The 17,283-nt window shown below is 33.7% G+C and overlaps 1 protein-coding gene across 2 annotated transcripts in view; it reads left to right on the top strand.

Moving 5' to 3' along the window:
- The window catches only part of USP25 (ubiquitin specific peptidase 25), a 140,217-nt gene that overhangs the window by 25,278 nt on the left and 97,656 nt on the right, over positions 1-17,283 (top strand). For both annotated transcript variants that reach the window (XM_060010467.1, XM_060010466.1), the window contains exon 4: positions 8,845-8,968. In XM_060010467.1, coding sequence (XP_059866450.1) covers positions 8,845-8,968 — 124 coding nt within the window. The remainder of the gene's footprint in view (positions 1-8,844; positions 8,969-17,283) is intronic.

Genomic DNA, 17,283 nt, shown 5'->3' with positions numbered 1-17,283 from the left:
TATTTAACAGATTTGTACCATCTTTCATAAAGTTCTAAGAAGTACAGCTGCCTTTAGGAGATAGTCTTTGTTCAGCATTTAAATTTAGTAGTGTCATAATAATACTACAAGTGTTATGACACTTGTATAATACCAAGTGTTACAAGGTTTAAAACTGAGAAAGTAAGTAGATGTCATGCATTCAGCAGATTCTTTAAATTACTATGCTGTAATTGCTGGGTAGAAATGAAATCTCTGTGTATTTTTAATTCTTGGATGGGGTGGTAAAACGTGGGAAGGATAGGAAATAATTATAAATGAATATATATATTCAAACGCAGGCCTCTTGGGGAAAACTCTGTAAGTGCTGAAGGAGTGTGGAGTATTAGAGTGATCAGAGTGTGAGGAAGTTTTCAAGGGATTGTTCTAGATATAAAAACCCTTTTTGAGCATTTTCTCAATTTTATGTGAAATGCATTGTTACTTGAAAGTTGACCATAGTCGAACTTAATTCTTGCAAATATGGTAAGGGTTTTTATTTTTTCAATTTCTTCTTTTTTTTTTTTTTTTTTAAGTATAAAGTCTGTTACAACCAGGCTAAAGCATAAACAAAGCTTTGCTAACTTTAAGTGTGTCATCTGTTGGTTGTAGTGCTGACAAAACATCTATATTTTGAGATAAAAGTCTCTAATGCTAAATATATAATGGTTCTTTATTGTTATAAGCTAGAATATAGCTTATAACTGAAGGTCTCTTTTAGAATATCTAAAAATACATGTTTTTTTGATGACTAGAAAAATTTAGCTTTCAAACTAATATCCCATAGAAGCTACTTTTGGGGTTGCTGGGAAATTTTCATATACCCAAGTATATCAGAAGAGAAAGCAAATTATGTCACTTGATTAGGAGAACACATATTTGTGAACTTTAATATTGAAGGAGTAATTACATTTTCAATTGTTGGCCTTCTCAGTGTATTTTTACCTTTCATTTTTGAGAGAAAAAGGAAACATTTCAAGGAAAGCTTGTACTCTGCATAGTAAGGAATTAAGAAGTATTGCTTTGGTAACATTCGATACTGTAATATAACACTCTGTTGAGTTCTGGGAAAAGACCCAAACCATTTTGTAGTACTGTTAGCAAAAATTTGAGGCACCTTTTTAAATTACTTACATCTCCTGTCTAGATTGGATATTGTGAATTGTCAAATGAGTGCCTCCTACCTCTCGCTTAAATGAGAAATAAAATTACTGTGTTAGGAGTTTTGAAGTTAAAAATGCAAAGGGAACTAGGAAACAATGCAAGATATAGAGATATCATAGGTGTATTTAATAATCAGAGAAGAGATTGTGTGAAGTCTTTGTGTCATGGCAAACTCTGTCATAGACATGACCATATAAGGCTTTTGCCCAATTTGAAATCAAATAGTAATATTCTTTCTTTCATGATCATTAAATTCTTTTTAACTTTTTTAAAACGGGAAAAAAATGGTATATACCCGCCAGAACGAGATGTGCTACAATTGAGCAAAGTATGGATCAAAAGATAAGAGGGATTTGGGTAGGTAATTTTAACACAGAAAATAATGCTGCATATTGGCTTAAGTTTTAGAGAAACTAGTATAACACATTGGAGTGAGTGTTAAGTGGTAGACTCTTCACAAATTTAGAATCACTGTATTTTTTTTAAGACACACTGTATTTTTTTTTTTTTATCCTCCAAAAGAACTTGAATTATTTGGTAAGGATTGCATAGAAAGTGAGAAAAATGTTGAAGTTCTGTCCTAGAACTCTAATCTTGGTTATATTGCTTGGCTAGCCTAAAAGTGATTTAAAGCACAAATGATAAATAGATCCCAGTCTAGTGCTCTCACCCCTGCTGAGGGCAAATCACTTATGTTAAGCAGTTTAGGATTTTATTCATTGAATACTGATATTTTTCCCATTCACCAAATTTGTTAAACAAGCATCTGCAGATAGAAAAAAAAAATTAGTGAAATGGAAGTTAAATCTCTTTCTGTAGAGATTTCTAATGCATAAAACTATTTTGATGATTCACCAAAAGTCAATGTTAAGCTTAAAAATGAGATGCTACAATGGTATGAAAATTACTTGTAACTGATTGGATGCAATTAGACTTACATTCTATATTAGACATACACTGTAGAGTTACTTGTATAACTTTATGAATTTTCTTTAACTTTAGGACAGAATGATAGCCATGGGCCTTTGCACTTCTTGTTGACTAATATAGAATGTTAACTTTTAATTTTTTCCAAGTTGGAAAACACAGTAAAACAGATGACAAAAATCAAGAATGGCTCCTTTATTATTACTTTCCTTACTTAGTAATGCTGCCATTATAAATTTAGCAGCTATTATTAAAAACAGAGCAAGACCATTTAGAGCTGAGCTGTTCAATACAGTTGCCAGTAGTTACATGTGGAGACTTAACTTTAAACACAAAATTAAGTAATACTGAAACTCAGTTTTTTCCATTGCCATAGATACATTTAAAATGGTCAATAGTAGTCACATGTGACTAGTGGCTACCTTATTGGACAGTACGGATAATAGTACATTTCCATCATCACAGGAAGTTCTATTGGACGTCACTGTTTTGGAGAATGTGAGTTTAGCAATGAGAGGATTGGAAAAGTAGGAACATCTTAAGAGAACTGAGTGACGGCAGGGGAGAATGGGAGAGTGGGATGAGCAACAAAATTTACATTGCTTTTGTCTTCTTGATTTTAAATATCCTTTTAACATGATACTTTATTATGCTACTTGTCCTTTTACTAGAAAAAATTTTGGATAAGGTATATATTCTCAAGTATTCTAACTAGTGCCACTGTGGAGATGACTCATTAATTTTTATTTCTATTCCATAGTCTAGATATTAACCTTTATTTGCTTAACAAATATTTATTGATTGCCTAATATGTGTCAGGCTTTTAAGCCCTTAAAAAATCAAAAAGTGTCTCCGTTTACATAGGGGGAAGACAGACAGTAAACAATAAATAAATATTGTCAGATAATAATAAGTTCATGAAGAACAATAGAGCAGGGTAGAGGGACAGAGGCCGGCAGGGATGAGGTTGTAGTTCAGACATGGGGTATGCTATTTTAGATGGAAGGTTGGTTGGGAAATGTCTCATTTATACAGAGACCTGAGGAAGTGAAGGGGTGAACCTCAAGGATGTCTTAGGGAGGTGTGTCCCAGGCTGGGGTCTTGAGGTAGGAGTATGTTTTTGGCTTAGGAGGTGAATGGTGAGGACAACAACCGTGGTTGAAGCAGAGTGAGAGTGAGAATGGTATTTTTCTCATTTCCAGTCGGCTGACCATCGCTTTCTTCATATTTGCTTTTTTCTCTTAAGGGTATCCCTGTCCTTTTGGTGGGCCAGAAGATTTTTTCTGCTCTGGTACCTACTCTTATTACAACTCTTCTCAAACTCTTGTTCAGCACTTTTAACTCCTCTAACTCCCAAAACAGTTATTTCTACTCATATCACTCCCCTGCCTAGAAATCTTTGCTGGTGGTAAATATAAGCTTGGCTTATTAAAAATAAAAAAGTGTTTCCCCTAGGTTTAGCTTTATGTAGGTAAGGAAAATAATGAAAGAACTATTTTTTTCTAAAATAAAAATCTTTGCATATATTCAATTGATTATGGGCTAAATTGGCTCTTGTGAACTAACTTGGAAGCCTCATGTCATTTTATATACCATTTTCATGAGAAAAAATGAGTGATAAACAATTCATACATTTGAAGTCTAATTTATTGTTAAGTTGATGACTTTCTGTTTTGGAGTTAGCAGAGAAATGTTTGGTAGTTGGTGTGTAAGTTTTTGGAGAGTGGAAGATTTATTGGGGTGGATGTTATGTTTTGGTATATATATTTCTGACTTTACAGGAAAAAATGTTTTATTTTGGTCAATCTTGAAATGTTGTAGATTACTGTTCATAGGCTTTTGTAACGTGATTTTCTACAGTGTTATTCAGCTGACACTAACACACTTGTGCCCTTGAATTCTGTTCACACTAATGCTAATACTAATACTGGAGGGAGGATTGGTTCAAACAAAGTTTGGTGTTTTACCAAGGTCCTCCCTTGGCATTGACAGAAAAATATTCATAGTACTTTGGTATTTGGATGGAATTTTTACAAAGGCTAAGTTTTTATAGTTGACTTTTGCCAGTTAGAAATTGTTTATTGCTAAGCTTATTCTCTGTTCCTTTTTGAATAAACACATAAGAAAATCATAGAGGGCTATTTTTCATTGTGAAATTGATAGTTTATTACATATTTTACAGAAATCATTCTAGTAAACTCCAGAAAAATAAATTTAGGATTAACCATTCTATTAAAATAAAGTTTTATTTTCTTAATATCTGTTCTTAAAATCGTACTCACATACCAATGTGAGTAGATTATAGTAATTCAAGATTTCTGTATTGTTCTAAAATGACCTACAGAAAGAAGCTTTATGAGGTAATGGGAACATCATGGAGAAAATTATTGTAATTATAGTGAAACTACAAATAATAAATAAACCTTCTCCATCACTTAAAGGAACAAGTCCCAGCTTTTCAGTTAAGAACTGATAGTCTGTGGTCAGCTAACCTTTCTAGCACTAAAGACTATAATTGCTTGTTTCTTCCTCTGCTCATACTTATAATACTTCTGACACCAGATATGTGAGTTTTTTTCCCCCTCACGCGACCAGTTCTCCAACACCAGCTGGGTGTTCTACAATTCTGATACCCTCTACCTGGAGTTAGCATCAGACCCCACAGGCTAAATGCTCAGTCCCATAAGATTGCCCCTACCTTAGACACCAGTCACAAGTAGTGGGGCCCCAGGTTACCCACATTCTGTCTGACTTGGCTACAACAAATTGGGGTTCTCAAGACCCCCTCAAGTTTGATCATTTGCTATAATGGCTCATAACTCAGGGAAACACTTACTTTTACTGGTTTATTATATAATAAAGGCTATGATAAAGTATGTACAGCCAGATGGAGAGGTATATAGAACAAGGTCTGGAAGGGTCCCAAGCCAGGAGTTTCTGTTATGTGGAGTTGGGGTGCACCACCCTCCTAACATGTGGATATGTTCACCAACCTGGAAGCTCCCCAAACCTTGTATTTTAGGGATTTTTATGGAGGTTTCATCAGGTAGGCCTGATCGATTATTAACTTAACCTCCAGTCCTTATGTCTCCCTGGAGGATGGGAGGTAGGGCTCAAAGTTCCAAGCTTCTCATCATGGCTTAGTCTTTCTGATGACCAGTGGCCCATCCTGAAGCTATTTAGGAACCCCCCAGAGTCAGCTCCTTAGAGCAAAATATGTTCCTGTCAAGCTAGGAAATGCCAAGTGATATAGGAACTTTATGTCAGGAACTGTGTCAGAGACCAAATATTAGAACAAAAGGTTCTCCTAGTGTCTTATCTTGCTCTTTGAATGAATTGTTTATCCGTGCATGATTTAATAACACAGCGCATTGGTAATTTGGAAAAGGTTTCCTTCCAAATGTTGGAAGAAAGTCTACATTATAAAACAAATAGAAATTGTTAATATCACTCGATTTCACCAGAAAAGCCTTTTAAGTATTGGGAAGATGTCAAGCTCATAGTGGTAGAAACAAGTTTTCTGAAGTTTCCGTTTTTGCTTGAAAATTCCGTGGTAATCATTGGCAACAAATACTCTTCATTTGTTCTTCAAGTGACAGGCTCACTTTATTTTTCAGAAAATGTCTGCCAAATACTGATGTCTGAATAATCATAGTTTGTAGTTTGTCAGTTGTTCTTTCAAGTAAAAATAGTGCTCCATGAAAAAAAAATCAGTTCAGCTTGCAACTCAAGCAGTGTTCTAGTGTTTTTCTTTACCAACAGCATACTTTGGATATACAGCAGAAGTACTATGCATACTTTCTGTTTTGTCACATAGAATTAAAAGAACATGTAAAACAATGTTTGAGATTTAATAAAATTAGTTTCCTCATTTTATCAAGAATTTAAGAGACTGGCTTTTTTTATTTTGAATAATGGGTGTGCATAGTTGTAATATAATTAACTTGATGCTACTGCCTTGATTTGTGCTAAGATGCTGTGGTTTTATGCATTGTTGTTTTGCATAATCACTGCAAATGTGACCCCAGTAGGAAAGGCAAATAACATCTTATTATTATTATGAGAGTATTTTTTATTTAAGGAACGCCTTCCTTCATAGGGTCATTGGGGATCCCAAGGATCCATGGATTACACTTGGATACTGCTAGTGTAGAGGAAAGACCACTGGACTTAATCATTTGAAGACTTAAAGTTGAAGCCTGTGTACCATTCTTTATTCTTATACTATTAGACTTCATTTCTTGCAACTTCATTATCTCATTTATGAAATAGGGTTAAAAGCATCTTGCCTAGTTTTTTGCTTTTGTGTTGCTTGAGTTACGATTGCTAAATTATGAAAAGTTCTAAGTATAACTTGTTGCCATTTCTAGGTGAGTTCTGCTCTAGCCAGTTTGGTTTACTTGTCAGTCATGAAACAGTAAACACTCTAGATAGTTCCAAAGAAGAAATTTAATACAGGGAACTAGGTTCTTAAAAAAATCAGTGGAAACAATGGAGGAAGGATCTCTAGCTCAGCTTTCTGAAATGACTCCTGGATTCTTGCAGGACTGGCCAGCCAGGGAAACCATTCCGTCTGCCACAGTCAGGAAGATAGTGAATCAGGAGACTGCCTTTGGGACTACAGGGTTCAAGAGCGTACATAGCTCTATAGCTGCTGCCCAGGGAACAAGCAGCGAGGATTAGGTAACTGCCACTGAGCTGTGCCTGGGCATTGGAGTGCAGAGTCTGGTTACCACTTCTACTCTATCTCTTGACATACCTGAAGCTGTAAATTGGATACTGGATTGCTACTGTGGAACAGCCCACATTTCTTCAGTCATGCTGGAGAAAAACAGCCAAAAGCAGCAGGATAGTGGTTTCCCCCCTCAAGTCTGCCTTCCAAATCTTATGCTGATGCATCCGATTGGTGGAACCTAAATTTTATCCAGAACCATAACTGCAGGTGAATCAGGAAAATAAGCTTGTTTGTTTTAATCTTTTCAGCTTCTGTAGTTGTAGAAGGCACACAAGGAGGATGAGAGATTGGAGTCTGAGGGCTAATTGATCATGTCCCCAAAACCTGTTTTTCTGCTTCTTTGTGATTTTCAGGTTATTTTCTTTACTTCCATTATTCTCTCTTTACTCACCCAAGTTCTAGTCATTATTTAATGATCATGATAGTTCTCATTTTTATGAGGCCACTTCATGCCTCTCCAGTCCTAGCTTCTTTATCAATATTTCAGCTGGACTGAATGACTACACCCGGTGATATCCATCTACAGCTGTGGTTTGGTGGACTCGGAATTTGTAAACCAGAATTAGGAAACCTTTGGCCTGCTGACGTACGTATGCATGCTCCATCATTTCACTTGCTCTATAACTCTGTTCCACATTTTACTTGACTGAGTTTTTTGGACCTTACTTACTACATTTTTGTGAGGTTTTGTTATACTCTCTAAGAACATTAAAAAAATCTTCCGTGGCCAACTGTTATTTTTAATATTCTCATAAGCTGCTGTTTGGAGAAAAAAGTGTATATAACAATAGAAGTAGACTTTTGAAACTATCAATATACTTTATTTTTTATTAAGTGCAAAATATTTTTTTTCTAGTAGTTATATATAACCCTGTAGCCAGATGGTAAAATGAAGACACTTTATCTCCCATCCCCAACCCTTTTGTTTGTTTCTCTCTTATTCTAAGATTACAAAGAAAAAAATTAATTTTAACATGTCTCGAATACAAATAAACAAAGTGATTATAAAACTTGTCCAGGATACCAACCAGCATAATCCCAACTATGCAAAGATAAGGTAGTAACAGCTATACTTCTTTCTCTTTCTCATCCCATTATTTTGTAATATCCTACTTAGTAACATGTTATGATCTATCATTGTTTAAATGATAATAGGAGTATAATTGACATCTTTTGAGGTAAGGAAATAAATCGATGTATATTGGGAAATTGGATTAAAAATCAGTTTTTTTGAATGTGGTAATAGTTGTAGACTTTATTCTTTGGAAGAAGAACACTTACAGCATCTAGACTACTTTATTTTATTCTAACAAAAGAAAACCTGTCATTTACTTGCATATTTTTCTTTTTTGTGAAATGAAAACCTTTTTTTAATTAAAAGGAATGCATAGAACATTAAATAGAAAGTGAAAGATCCTTATACTTCCTTCTCCCCATAACCCTCCTCATCGAAATTAACCACTGTTAACAGCTTCATACATTCATCCAGACTTTAAAAGTGTATATAAACATAGATATATATGGTCAATTAGTTTCTGAAACATAGTTTTTGAGAGCTCATTTAATTATTATACTTTAATAAATGTCTAGGTAGTATAGCCGACTGGAATGTGTGTGTATTTGGGTTGACTTCAGAAAGCATAAATATAAATGTTTAATTATGTTGGCTTCAGTTTTTGTTGTTAAAGAACCTGTTTTTAGCAGTCTTTCTGCTTATTAGCTTTTAATCAGAGACTTCATAGTAAATATTGAGATTCCTCTGTAATGAAAAATATTTATACTCTTAATTGCTTTAGGTATATTTTATAGAGAAGAACATTCAATTTCAAAGTATAACCAATTTAAAAAGTTTGCATTCTCTTCAGAGAGGCTCTTATACAGAATTAAGTTGGTGCTGACTTTGATTGGAAAGGGTATATTGGGTATAAAATCTCCATTATAAGAATTACCTTTCATTTTGTTTGACTTTTAATTTTGAGAAAGATAGTTTTGCTTTTCAGATGTGATTGATCTCACTGGAGATGATAAAGATGATCTTCAGAGAGCAATTGCCTTGAGTTTGGCGGAATCAAACAGGGCATTCAGGGAGACTGGAATAACTGATGAGGAGCAAGCCATTAGCAGGTAAAAATATAATTTGTATAAAGTAGATATAAATACTATTTATAATAGAAATAATAATTGACTTTAATTTGAAGAGGCACAAAGATATACTTTGCAATTCTAAATAAACTATTAATAAACTTAGTATTGTTTTTATATTTTATGTAACTCAGATTTTCTTATTCTAGATTCAGCTGCATTTGAAACTTAGATTGTTTTTAGGATTTTGGAGCGGCATTGTGGGGCATTAAATTTAGGTATATATTTTAATATTTCTTTGATTTTTTTCTTTCTTCCCCTAATTCCTTTTGGATACATTGTCCAATTCAATTTATAGTCATTTATGGCCAGGGTCAACAAACTTTTTTCTGTAACGTGCCAGTGGTAAATATTTTAGGCTTTGTCAGCCATCTGGTTTCTGTTGCAGTTGCTCAACTCAAGTGTTGTAGTGTAAAAGCAGCCATCGATAATGCATAATTTAATGAGGGTGGCTGTGTTCCAGTAAATCTCGATTTACAAAAACAGAGGGCCAGCTGGATTTGGCCCATGGGCCATACTTTGCCAACTTCTGATCTATAATATGATAGTATATTTATAGGTTTTTTGTTTTTTTTTTTAAGAAATAAGCAAGATTCCAAGATGTGTGATGGAATGCATCTTTTTTTTTTTTTTTTTTGCGGTACGCGGGCCTCTCACTGTTGTGGCCTCTCCCGTTGCGGAGCACAGGCTCCGGACGCGCAGGCTCAGCGGCCATGGCTCACGGGCCCAGCCGCTCCGCGGCATGTGGGATCTTCGCAGACCGGGGCACGAATCTGCGTCCCCTGCATCGGCAGGTGGACTCTCAACCACTGCGCCACCAGGGAAGCCCTGGAATGCATCTTTTGATTTAATTACCAAAACTTTTTAGTTTGAAAAAATTTGATCCACCAAAGGATTAAATAAGTTTGATTTAAAAAATAAAACTTTAAATTATAACTAAACATAATCTTCTAAACAACTCTTTGGAGCCAATGGTAAGTTTATCTTACTGAAGAAGAAATTTGTCTTTTAAGAGGTTAAATGATTTTCCAAAGATACACAGCTAAGATGGGTCTTATGACTCCAATGTTCTTTTCCCCTGTTAACAGAGTTGTTTGGTAGCAGAATGTACCAGCTTTCTTAGATAATTTCCCTTGGCACAATATTAATAGTACATTTCTTTCTGAGTAATCTGAGATTACCGTAGGAGATGCCTCAAAATGCTATGTTTAGCAAAGGCACATAATTTTTTGTAGTAATACTTTTTAATGTCTTTGTTACTTTGGAAACTGCTTTGTATAATAAGATATCAAGATGGCAAGCCTTAATTAAAATTCATTATCCTCTTTAGTTGTGGCTAATATCATTTAATACCAGTAATTTTAAATGAAAACCAAAAGTACATGTGCTATTTTTAGACATTTTATTTAGGCTTATTTTTTGAAGGATTTGGAGAAATTATAAAGTTAGATTTTGTCTTATAAAAATGAATTGGAATGAAATATTTGTCTTGAATAATTATAAAATTTGAAAATACTTAAGCTTTATGAGAAATATTTTAAACATGAAATACATCAGTTGGAATTCATATTTAAGGGGAATGATAATCTAGTATGTGAAAAAGAGATTATAAAATAGAATATATACTATGATACAAATATTTTTAAATGTATATATATTGTTATATATATTAATTTATATTAGTACATAAATAGAAAAAAGTCTGGAGGGTTATATACCAAGTAGTGTCAGTAGTTTTGTATCCTGTGTTTTCTAATTAAAATAACATAATTTTTCCCAAGGAATCCAGCTTGGCTATGTTTACCCTCAGTTGGTATTTCTGACTATACACCCTATAATTTTGAACATGTTGAATGTTTTTAATATGAATTTGAATGAAGTCCTCTCATTTGACAATACTTTAATTTTATGAATATAAATGATGTCAAACAGTTTACACAATGGCCAAAAGAAGAGAGACTTCTATTCTTGGCCCTTAAGACAAATGTTAGTAAATTTGACCATTCCTTATATGAAAATAACAAAATTTTCAGATGTTAGCAGAGAGAAAAATCCATGTAAGAGTAACAGAGGCTTTTATTAGGACAACCCATTACTTTTCTTAAAAACATGGTCAGTATGGATCAACAGGTTAGAAAAATATATTATCCTAAATCCTAAACATGTTTCAATCAATTGTATTTGCTTCTAGGTATATAATTATTTACTCCTAAATTTATTTATTCTAAACTATTTAAATTGCTTCTAGCAGCAGACTAAAACAAAGAGAAATTTTAAAAAAATCTAGCTTGTGTAAAATTGTAAAGTTGCTGATTTAAAACATAAACAGAAGACAACATCATCACAATACAGAATTTAAACATACCTGAAATATCACTAATCAAGTCCATATCAATTGAACAAAGAACATGTGCTATGGCCATCCTATCTTTTGAACTAGTATTTATATCAGAGGCTACTTATTTCCAACTGCTCATGTTGAAACTTCTTGGCAGGATGTTTCTTTGGTTTTTCAAAATTCTGTCACAATAAACATTGTTATGTGATTTAAAAAAAAAAAAAAAAAATAACATAATTAGATAATCAGTATAAATAAATAAATAAATAAAAGTTAAGAAATTTAGATTATTCCTAATCTCTATTACGTACAATATATGTTATATATTCTTTAAGATACTGATTTTTGTCCAAATGGAAAAAAAAAACTCTTTAAGTTAATGCACTTTTTTTTCCCTTGATCTTTTAATTTTAGTATACTCTTAAAATAGTAAATACTTTGCAAGTATTTTTATTGTAGATAGCATTGCAGAGAATTGCTATAGTGTAGTATAACAAAATTTTATGTAAAATTATACTCAGAAGTAAAAAAAAATAATTTACTGTTGCAAAATGTAATTTTTTCCCTGATATGCATAGATTTTATAATATATAGTTAACAAAAAAGTTAACTGCAACAGTCAGTAAATAAGCACATTTATAAATCATATTGTATTAGAAATAAGGGAATATGAGAATTCTAGTTAAGCATTTGACAAATATAACATTGCAGTGAGTTTTATTAAGGCTTAGACTCTAAATTCAAAAGGGAAAATGGTGAATTTTTTAAGGAAAACATTTATATATTATGCTTAAAAGTAAATTTATTTGTTCATTACCTAGTAAGTTCAGATGACAAAATCTTGCCAAGTAAAATCCTAGAATCATTTGACTATGGTTATATTTCAGTATACATACTTTAATATGAATTCACACATTTGGAATACTGCGCTATTGTGCACACCTAGATGAGATAAAACCTTTTTACATCTTACAATCTTGTGTTCAGGCACCCATAAATTTCATGGTAAAATTTCTTAAGTTGAACATTTTACAAGTGTACTTCTTAATATAATTACTTCTTAATGTCAGGATTGGATGCATTTATTATAATTATCTTAGTTATCACTGCACAGACAGGGAACAAGTAGAGTATGGATAGTAGAAATTTGTTAATAAACTGCATTGTGGCTAGTTTGTGTCTAGCATATTTGTTGTGAAAATGGCTTGCCTCATGAGATGACTTTGAATAAGTTGGGTAGAAGGTAGGGCTAGGTTCTAGTTAAAATTGTTACAAAGACCACACCTTCAACAGTTTCAGGAAACATGGTAGACTAAAACAGATATTCTAGTGGAAACAACCAGAATGTGTTGTTTCTGTTGGATGTAAAATATTTTAAGATCTCTTGAAAGTATTATAGAATTGTTAAGATAGTAAGGGCTATAATCAGACTAAATCAAAGTGAAAGGTGGAACCCAAAGAAGTAAGTTCGGAATGCTGAAAGTCACTTTTTGACATGATGACATTTGCTTGTGTGTATAAATTTGAATTTCAGTTTTGATATCCTTGTTGAATGTGGGAAAAAGAAGTTAAAGGCCATTGTCTATATTAGGTGGGAAGTTTTAATAAGAAATCATTCCCCTTGTAAAGTTATGTCAATGGATGACATATTCACAAATAAGGGTAAATCAGAACTATCCCCCCCTCTGAAACCCCTATAATACTACAAAGACAGTTGCCTTAGCTATGAGGAGTGTTGTTGGAGGGGATGAGATTTGCTCCTGAGAAGTTATACCATGGTTGTACAGCTAAAATTTGTGTCACTTTAATGATTCAATAAATCTCTACTTGAAAAAGTACTGTGAAAATATCTTCTAGAAATGAAAATAAGAATTACTAAATTAAAAAAAAGGAAAAGAAAAAACAGAACACAGGTTTAATAGCAGATTAGAAATAGCTGAAGAATGTATTAGTAGACTGTAAGCTATATGAGAAGAAATTATCAAGTGTGTAACAGATAGCTAAAAAGTTAAATAATATGAAGAAAGGTTGAATGACACGGAGAATAAAATGAGTAGGTCTAACATACATTAATTGGTGTTACAGAAGAAGAGGAGGGAGGGAGTCAGAGGCAAAATTTAAAGTGATAATCACAGAATTTTTTAGAAGCGAAGAGGTAACTTGTAATTTCATGAGCCAACAAATCCCAATCAGAAAAATGAAAAGAAACCCACACATAAATTCATTATAGTGACACTCCAGAATACATAAGACTGGGAAAATCTTAAAATTACTCAGAGGAAAAAGGTAGAATTATCCTAAAAACAGTACCAGTGAAAGTGACAAATGACACAAATTTACATAGCAGTTAGACACATGAAAATAATAAGTTCGACCAGTTAAAAGTGGACAAGTTGCCATGTTGGGTATGATGATAGATTATAGCAGTGGTGGTAATCTTTGTGGTACAAGTTTGTTGAGTCACCTCATTGGAGAACAGCCACCACTATATATCCAACACAATGGCTAAAATGAAAAAGACTGACAATATCAAATGTTGGCAAGCATGTAGAGCAATTGGAAGTGTCATATATTGTTCGTAAGAATGTATAATGGTACAGCCACTTTGGAAAACTGGGAATTTCTAGTGTATTTCAACATATATTATGCTAGGACTTAGCATAGTCCACGTTTCCACTTCTAGGTATAGACCCTTGAGAAAGAAGCACATAGTGCCTTTATTGATAATAACTAAAAACTGTAAACAACCAAATATCTGTAAGAGCAGAATAGTTAACAGTGGTTGTATATTCACACAGTGGAATACTAAGCAATGTAATGGAAAACATTTTCCTGGTAATTTAAAAAATGTGGAGGAATCCACAAAGTAACATGTTGAGTGAAAGAAACTTGACACAAAAGAGTAACTGCTGTGTGATTCCATTTATGTGATGTTTAAGGACAAGCAGAACTAGTTTATTGTGGTAGAAGTCAGATTGGTGATTATCTGAGAATTAGAGAGACACTATTGATTGGGAAAGGGCATGACAGAATTTTGGGGAATAACAGAAATTTTCTATATCTTTGTCTGGGTGGTGGTTACATGCAGGGTGGTATTCATTGGTAAAAATTTCACTGAACTATACATTTAAGGTTTGTGTTTCTTATTATATGTAAATCACCTCAATAAAATACTCTTACCAAGAAAAGATGTATTTAGCCCTGTTGGTTGATAATCAATATAAAAAAGGTTACGTTTTTATGTATAAGAAAGAATGATAAGGAGAAAATTTTAAAAGCTACCATTTATAACACATAAAACTATTAAAGACCAGGAATAAATCTAATAAGTGTGCAAGAACTTCTAAGAAGAAAATTATTAAATAACACTGAGACATATTAATAAATATGGAAATAATTGGAAATGTATTCTGTTTCACAAATTGGAAGACTGAATATTGTAAAACTGGTTAGTTCTCCTTAAATTAACGTACGGGTTTAGTGTGATCACAGTCAAAATACCAATAGATTTTTTTTAAAGGAACTGTAGAAGATGAATACTCCTTTCGTCCGTCCCTTCGTCCCTCCCTCCCTTCCTCGCTCCCTCCCTTCCTCCCTCCCTCCCTTCCTTCCTCTTCTTCCTTCCTTCCTTCCACCTTCTTTTTTCTTTTCTTTTTGGTTGATCTGTATAGCTTAAATGATATGCATGTTTTCCAGTGAGTATGTTGCTTGCTTGGAATAGACTTAGATGATCCAAAGTGGAATATTTTCTATAATGCAGTTTAAATAACAATACAAAAGAAAACAAGCAAAAAAAAAAGCCCTCAAAATCAGTACGATAAAATTCTACTAGGAACATGAACACTTACTGTAAGTAGGTGCTTTGAAGATTCATTCAATATAGTGTGTAGAAGGAAAAGAGACAGCAAAACATTTTGTCATCTTTTTATATTGTTGAATGCCATGGTCATGACTAGTGTTGAGAAGATAAGGTGATTGTAGTTGGGGTTGGTATTTGTGGCTTTTGGGCTTGCCTTTTTCAGTATGCTACATTTTGTTCTAAGCTATTTCTGAGCTCTGAGATTTGCAGTGTTATTTTTTTATTCTCTCTCTCTACTTGCAGCCTTAATATCTGAAATGTAGCTATTGGCATACTTTACACTTTAAAGCCTGGGTAGAGTCATTGGCTTTACTTTGTTTTGTGAGGCCAGGGAAGGAACCCTTATGAGGACTTGCCTTTATATGACGCTTATATTAATATGCCAGGACTGGACTATAGCAAAGGACAAGGGCTTGGGAATGGAGGGCTCATATTTGGGCTAGAGGTTGGGCTTTTTGGTTTTTTTTGTGGTACGCGGGCCTCTCACTGTTGTGGCCTCTCCCATTGCGGAGCACAGGCTCCGGACGCGCAGGCTCAGCGGCCATGGCTCATGGGCCCAGCCGCTCTGTGGCATGTGGGATCTTCCCGGACCGGGGCACGAACCCGTGTCCCCTGCATCAGCAGGCGGACTCTCAACCACTGCGCCACCAGGGAAGCCCTAGCCCCTGTTTTTTGTTTTTGTTTTTTTAAAATCATGTACGCTCTAGGGATGAAACAAATCCATGTTTCTATCCTCTGGTTGCTGGTGGGAGAGACTGGTTGATTAATAATTTTGTGCAGTGTAATAAATGTATTTATAAAGTCTTTTAGGATCCAGGAGGAAGTGGTAGGAGGAAACCTAACTGGAGCATGTTGTAAGTCCTTGGTGATTAAAAAACTAAATGTGTTATAAGCTCTAAGTGAAGATCACAAAGTCATGGCATTCTTTAATCTACTATTTTTAGTACCATAATTCTACCATATTACCATATGTTTAAGGAATATTATAATAAATCTACTTCTTTAAAACTCATGCTTTTATTATAATGAATGATGATCTCTACCATATGACTGAATTGAGTTATATGAATATTTAATTATATACATTTAAGTATGTATACCCACCCACCAAAAATAAATGTCGTTTAGAAATGGATACTTCAAAAATTTTTATATCTTTAAGTCACTTTGAGAAACAGTGAACATGTATGTCTTAAGCTCTACTCAGTTATTACAGTTTGTATGTAATTTTACCTCTGTAAAAAGTTTTATGGGAATGCTGGAGAGATGGTATCTTCAGTTTATATCCTTGACTTTCTTTCCCTCCTCTTGTAACAAAAAGTGCAGGTAAGCTGCTTGGTCCTAGAAAGTACATTTGAGGCCATACATTCTCCCAAAAGTAGGCAAGGGAACTAAAAAGCTTATATTATCTTATCACATTAATGTTTTCATACAACGTGAAAATCAGATGTATTTTCCTGGTGGGAGGGGGCTGAAGAGGAGGGTGCCTGAACTGACTGTATCGAACCATTAAAAAAATACTTTCTGGTTTTTAGTTTTTAATAATCTTAACTAGATCTGGAATTAGAAGAATGTCATTATCTCAGGGGAGTCTAGATTGTAGATTTGGGATGGGTTGTTGACACTTGTGGGGAACAGGAGACCTAGTTTTACTCAATATGGTCTTGAGGCTGAGTTTCATTTTGTTATTAACTTCATGTGACTTATTTTTTCAATTTTTAATATTTATTTTTTTAACCTCTTTATTGGTGTACATGTGACTTATTTTTAGACTTTAATTTTTGTAGACAGTACATTTTATAGAAATCAGGTCTTCTCAAGTTTTCCATGACTGTTGTCTGTGTGACCCGTTTCCTGGTCATTATGATACAAATGATCTGGTGTGTTGGCGTTGAAAAGGGTTATTTCTAATTAGTATTTTATTATAATTAGAAGTTTAAAAATATGTAATGGTAGAGGGTCATCCACCTAGAAGATTTAGGAATGAGTGTAGTTCTCCTTGTTCTCCTTCACTTTTGATCAGTTTATGCTTTTGGAATATACTGTAGAATCCTCTTTTTTAATGGTTATTGTACATGCCCACTGGTGCTAATCAACTGC

Source organism: Delphinus delphis, chromosome 4, assembly GCF_949987515.2.
Source record: "Delphinus delphis chromosome 4, mDelDel1.2, whole genome shotgun sequence".
NCBI classification, from domain to species: Eukaryota; Metazoa; Chordata; class Mammalia; order Artiodactyla; family Delphinidae; genus Delphinus; species Delphinus delphis.
This window is presented reverse-complemented; position numbering and strand designations above follow the sequence as displayed.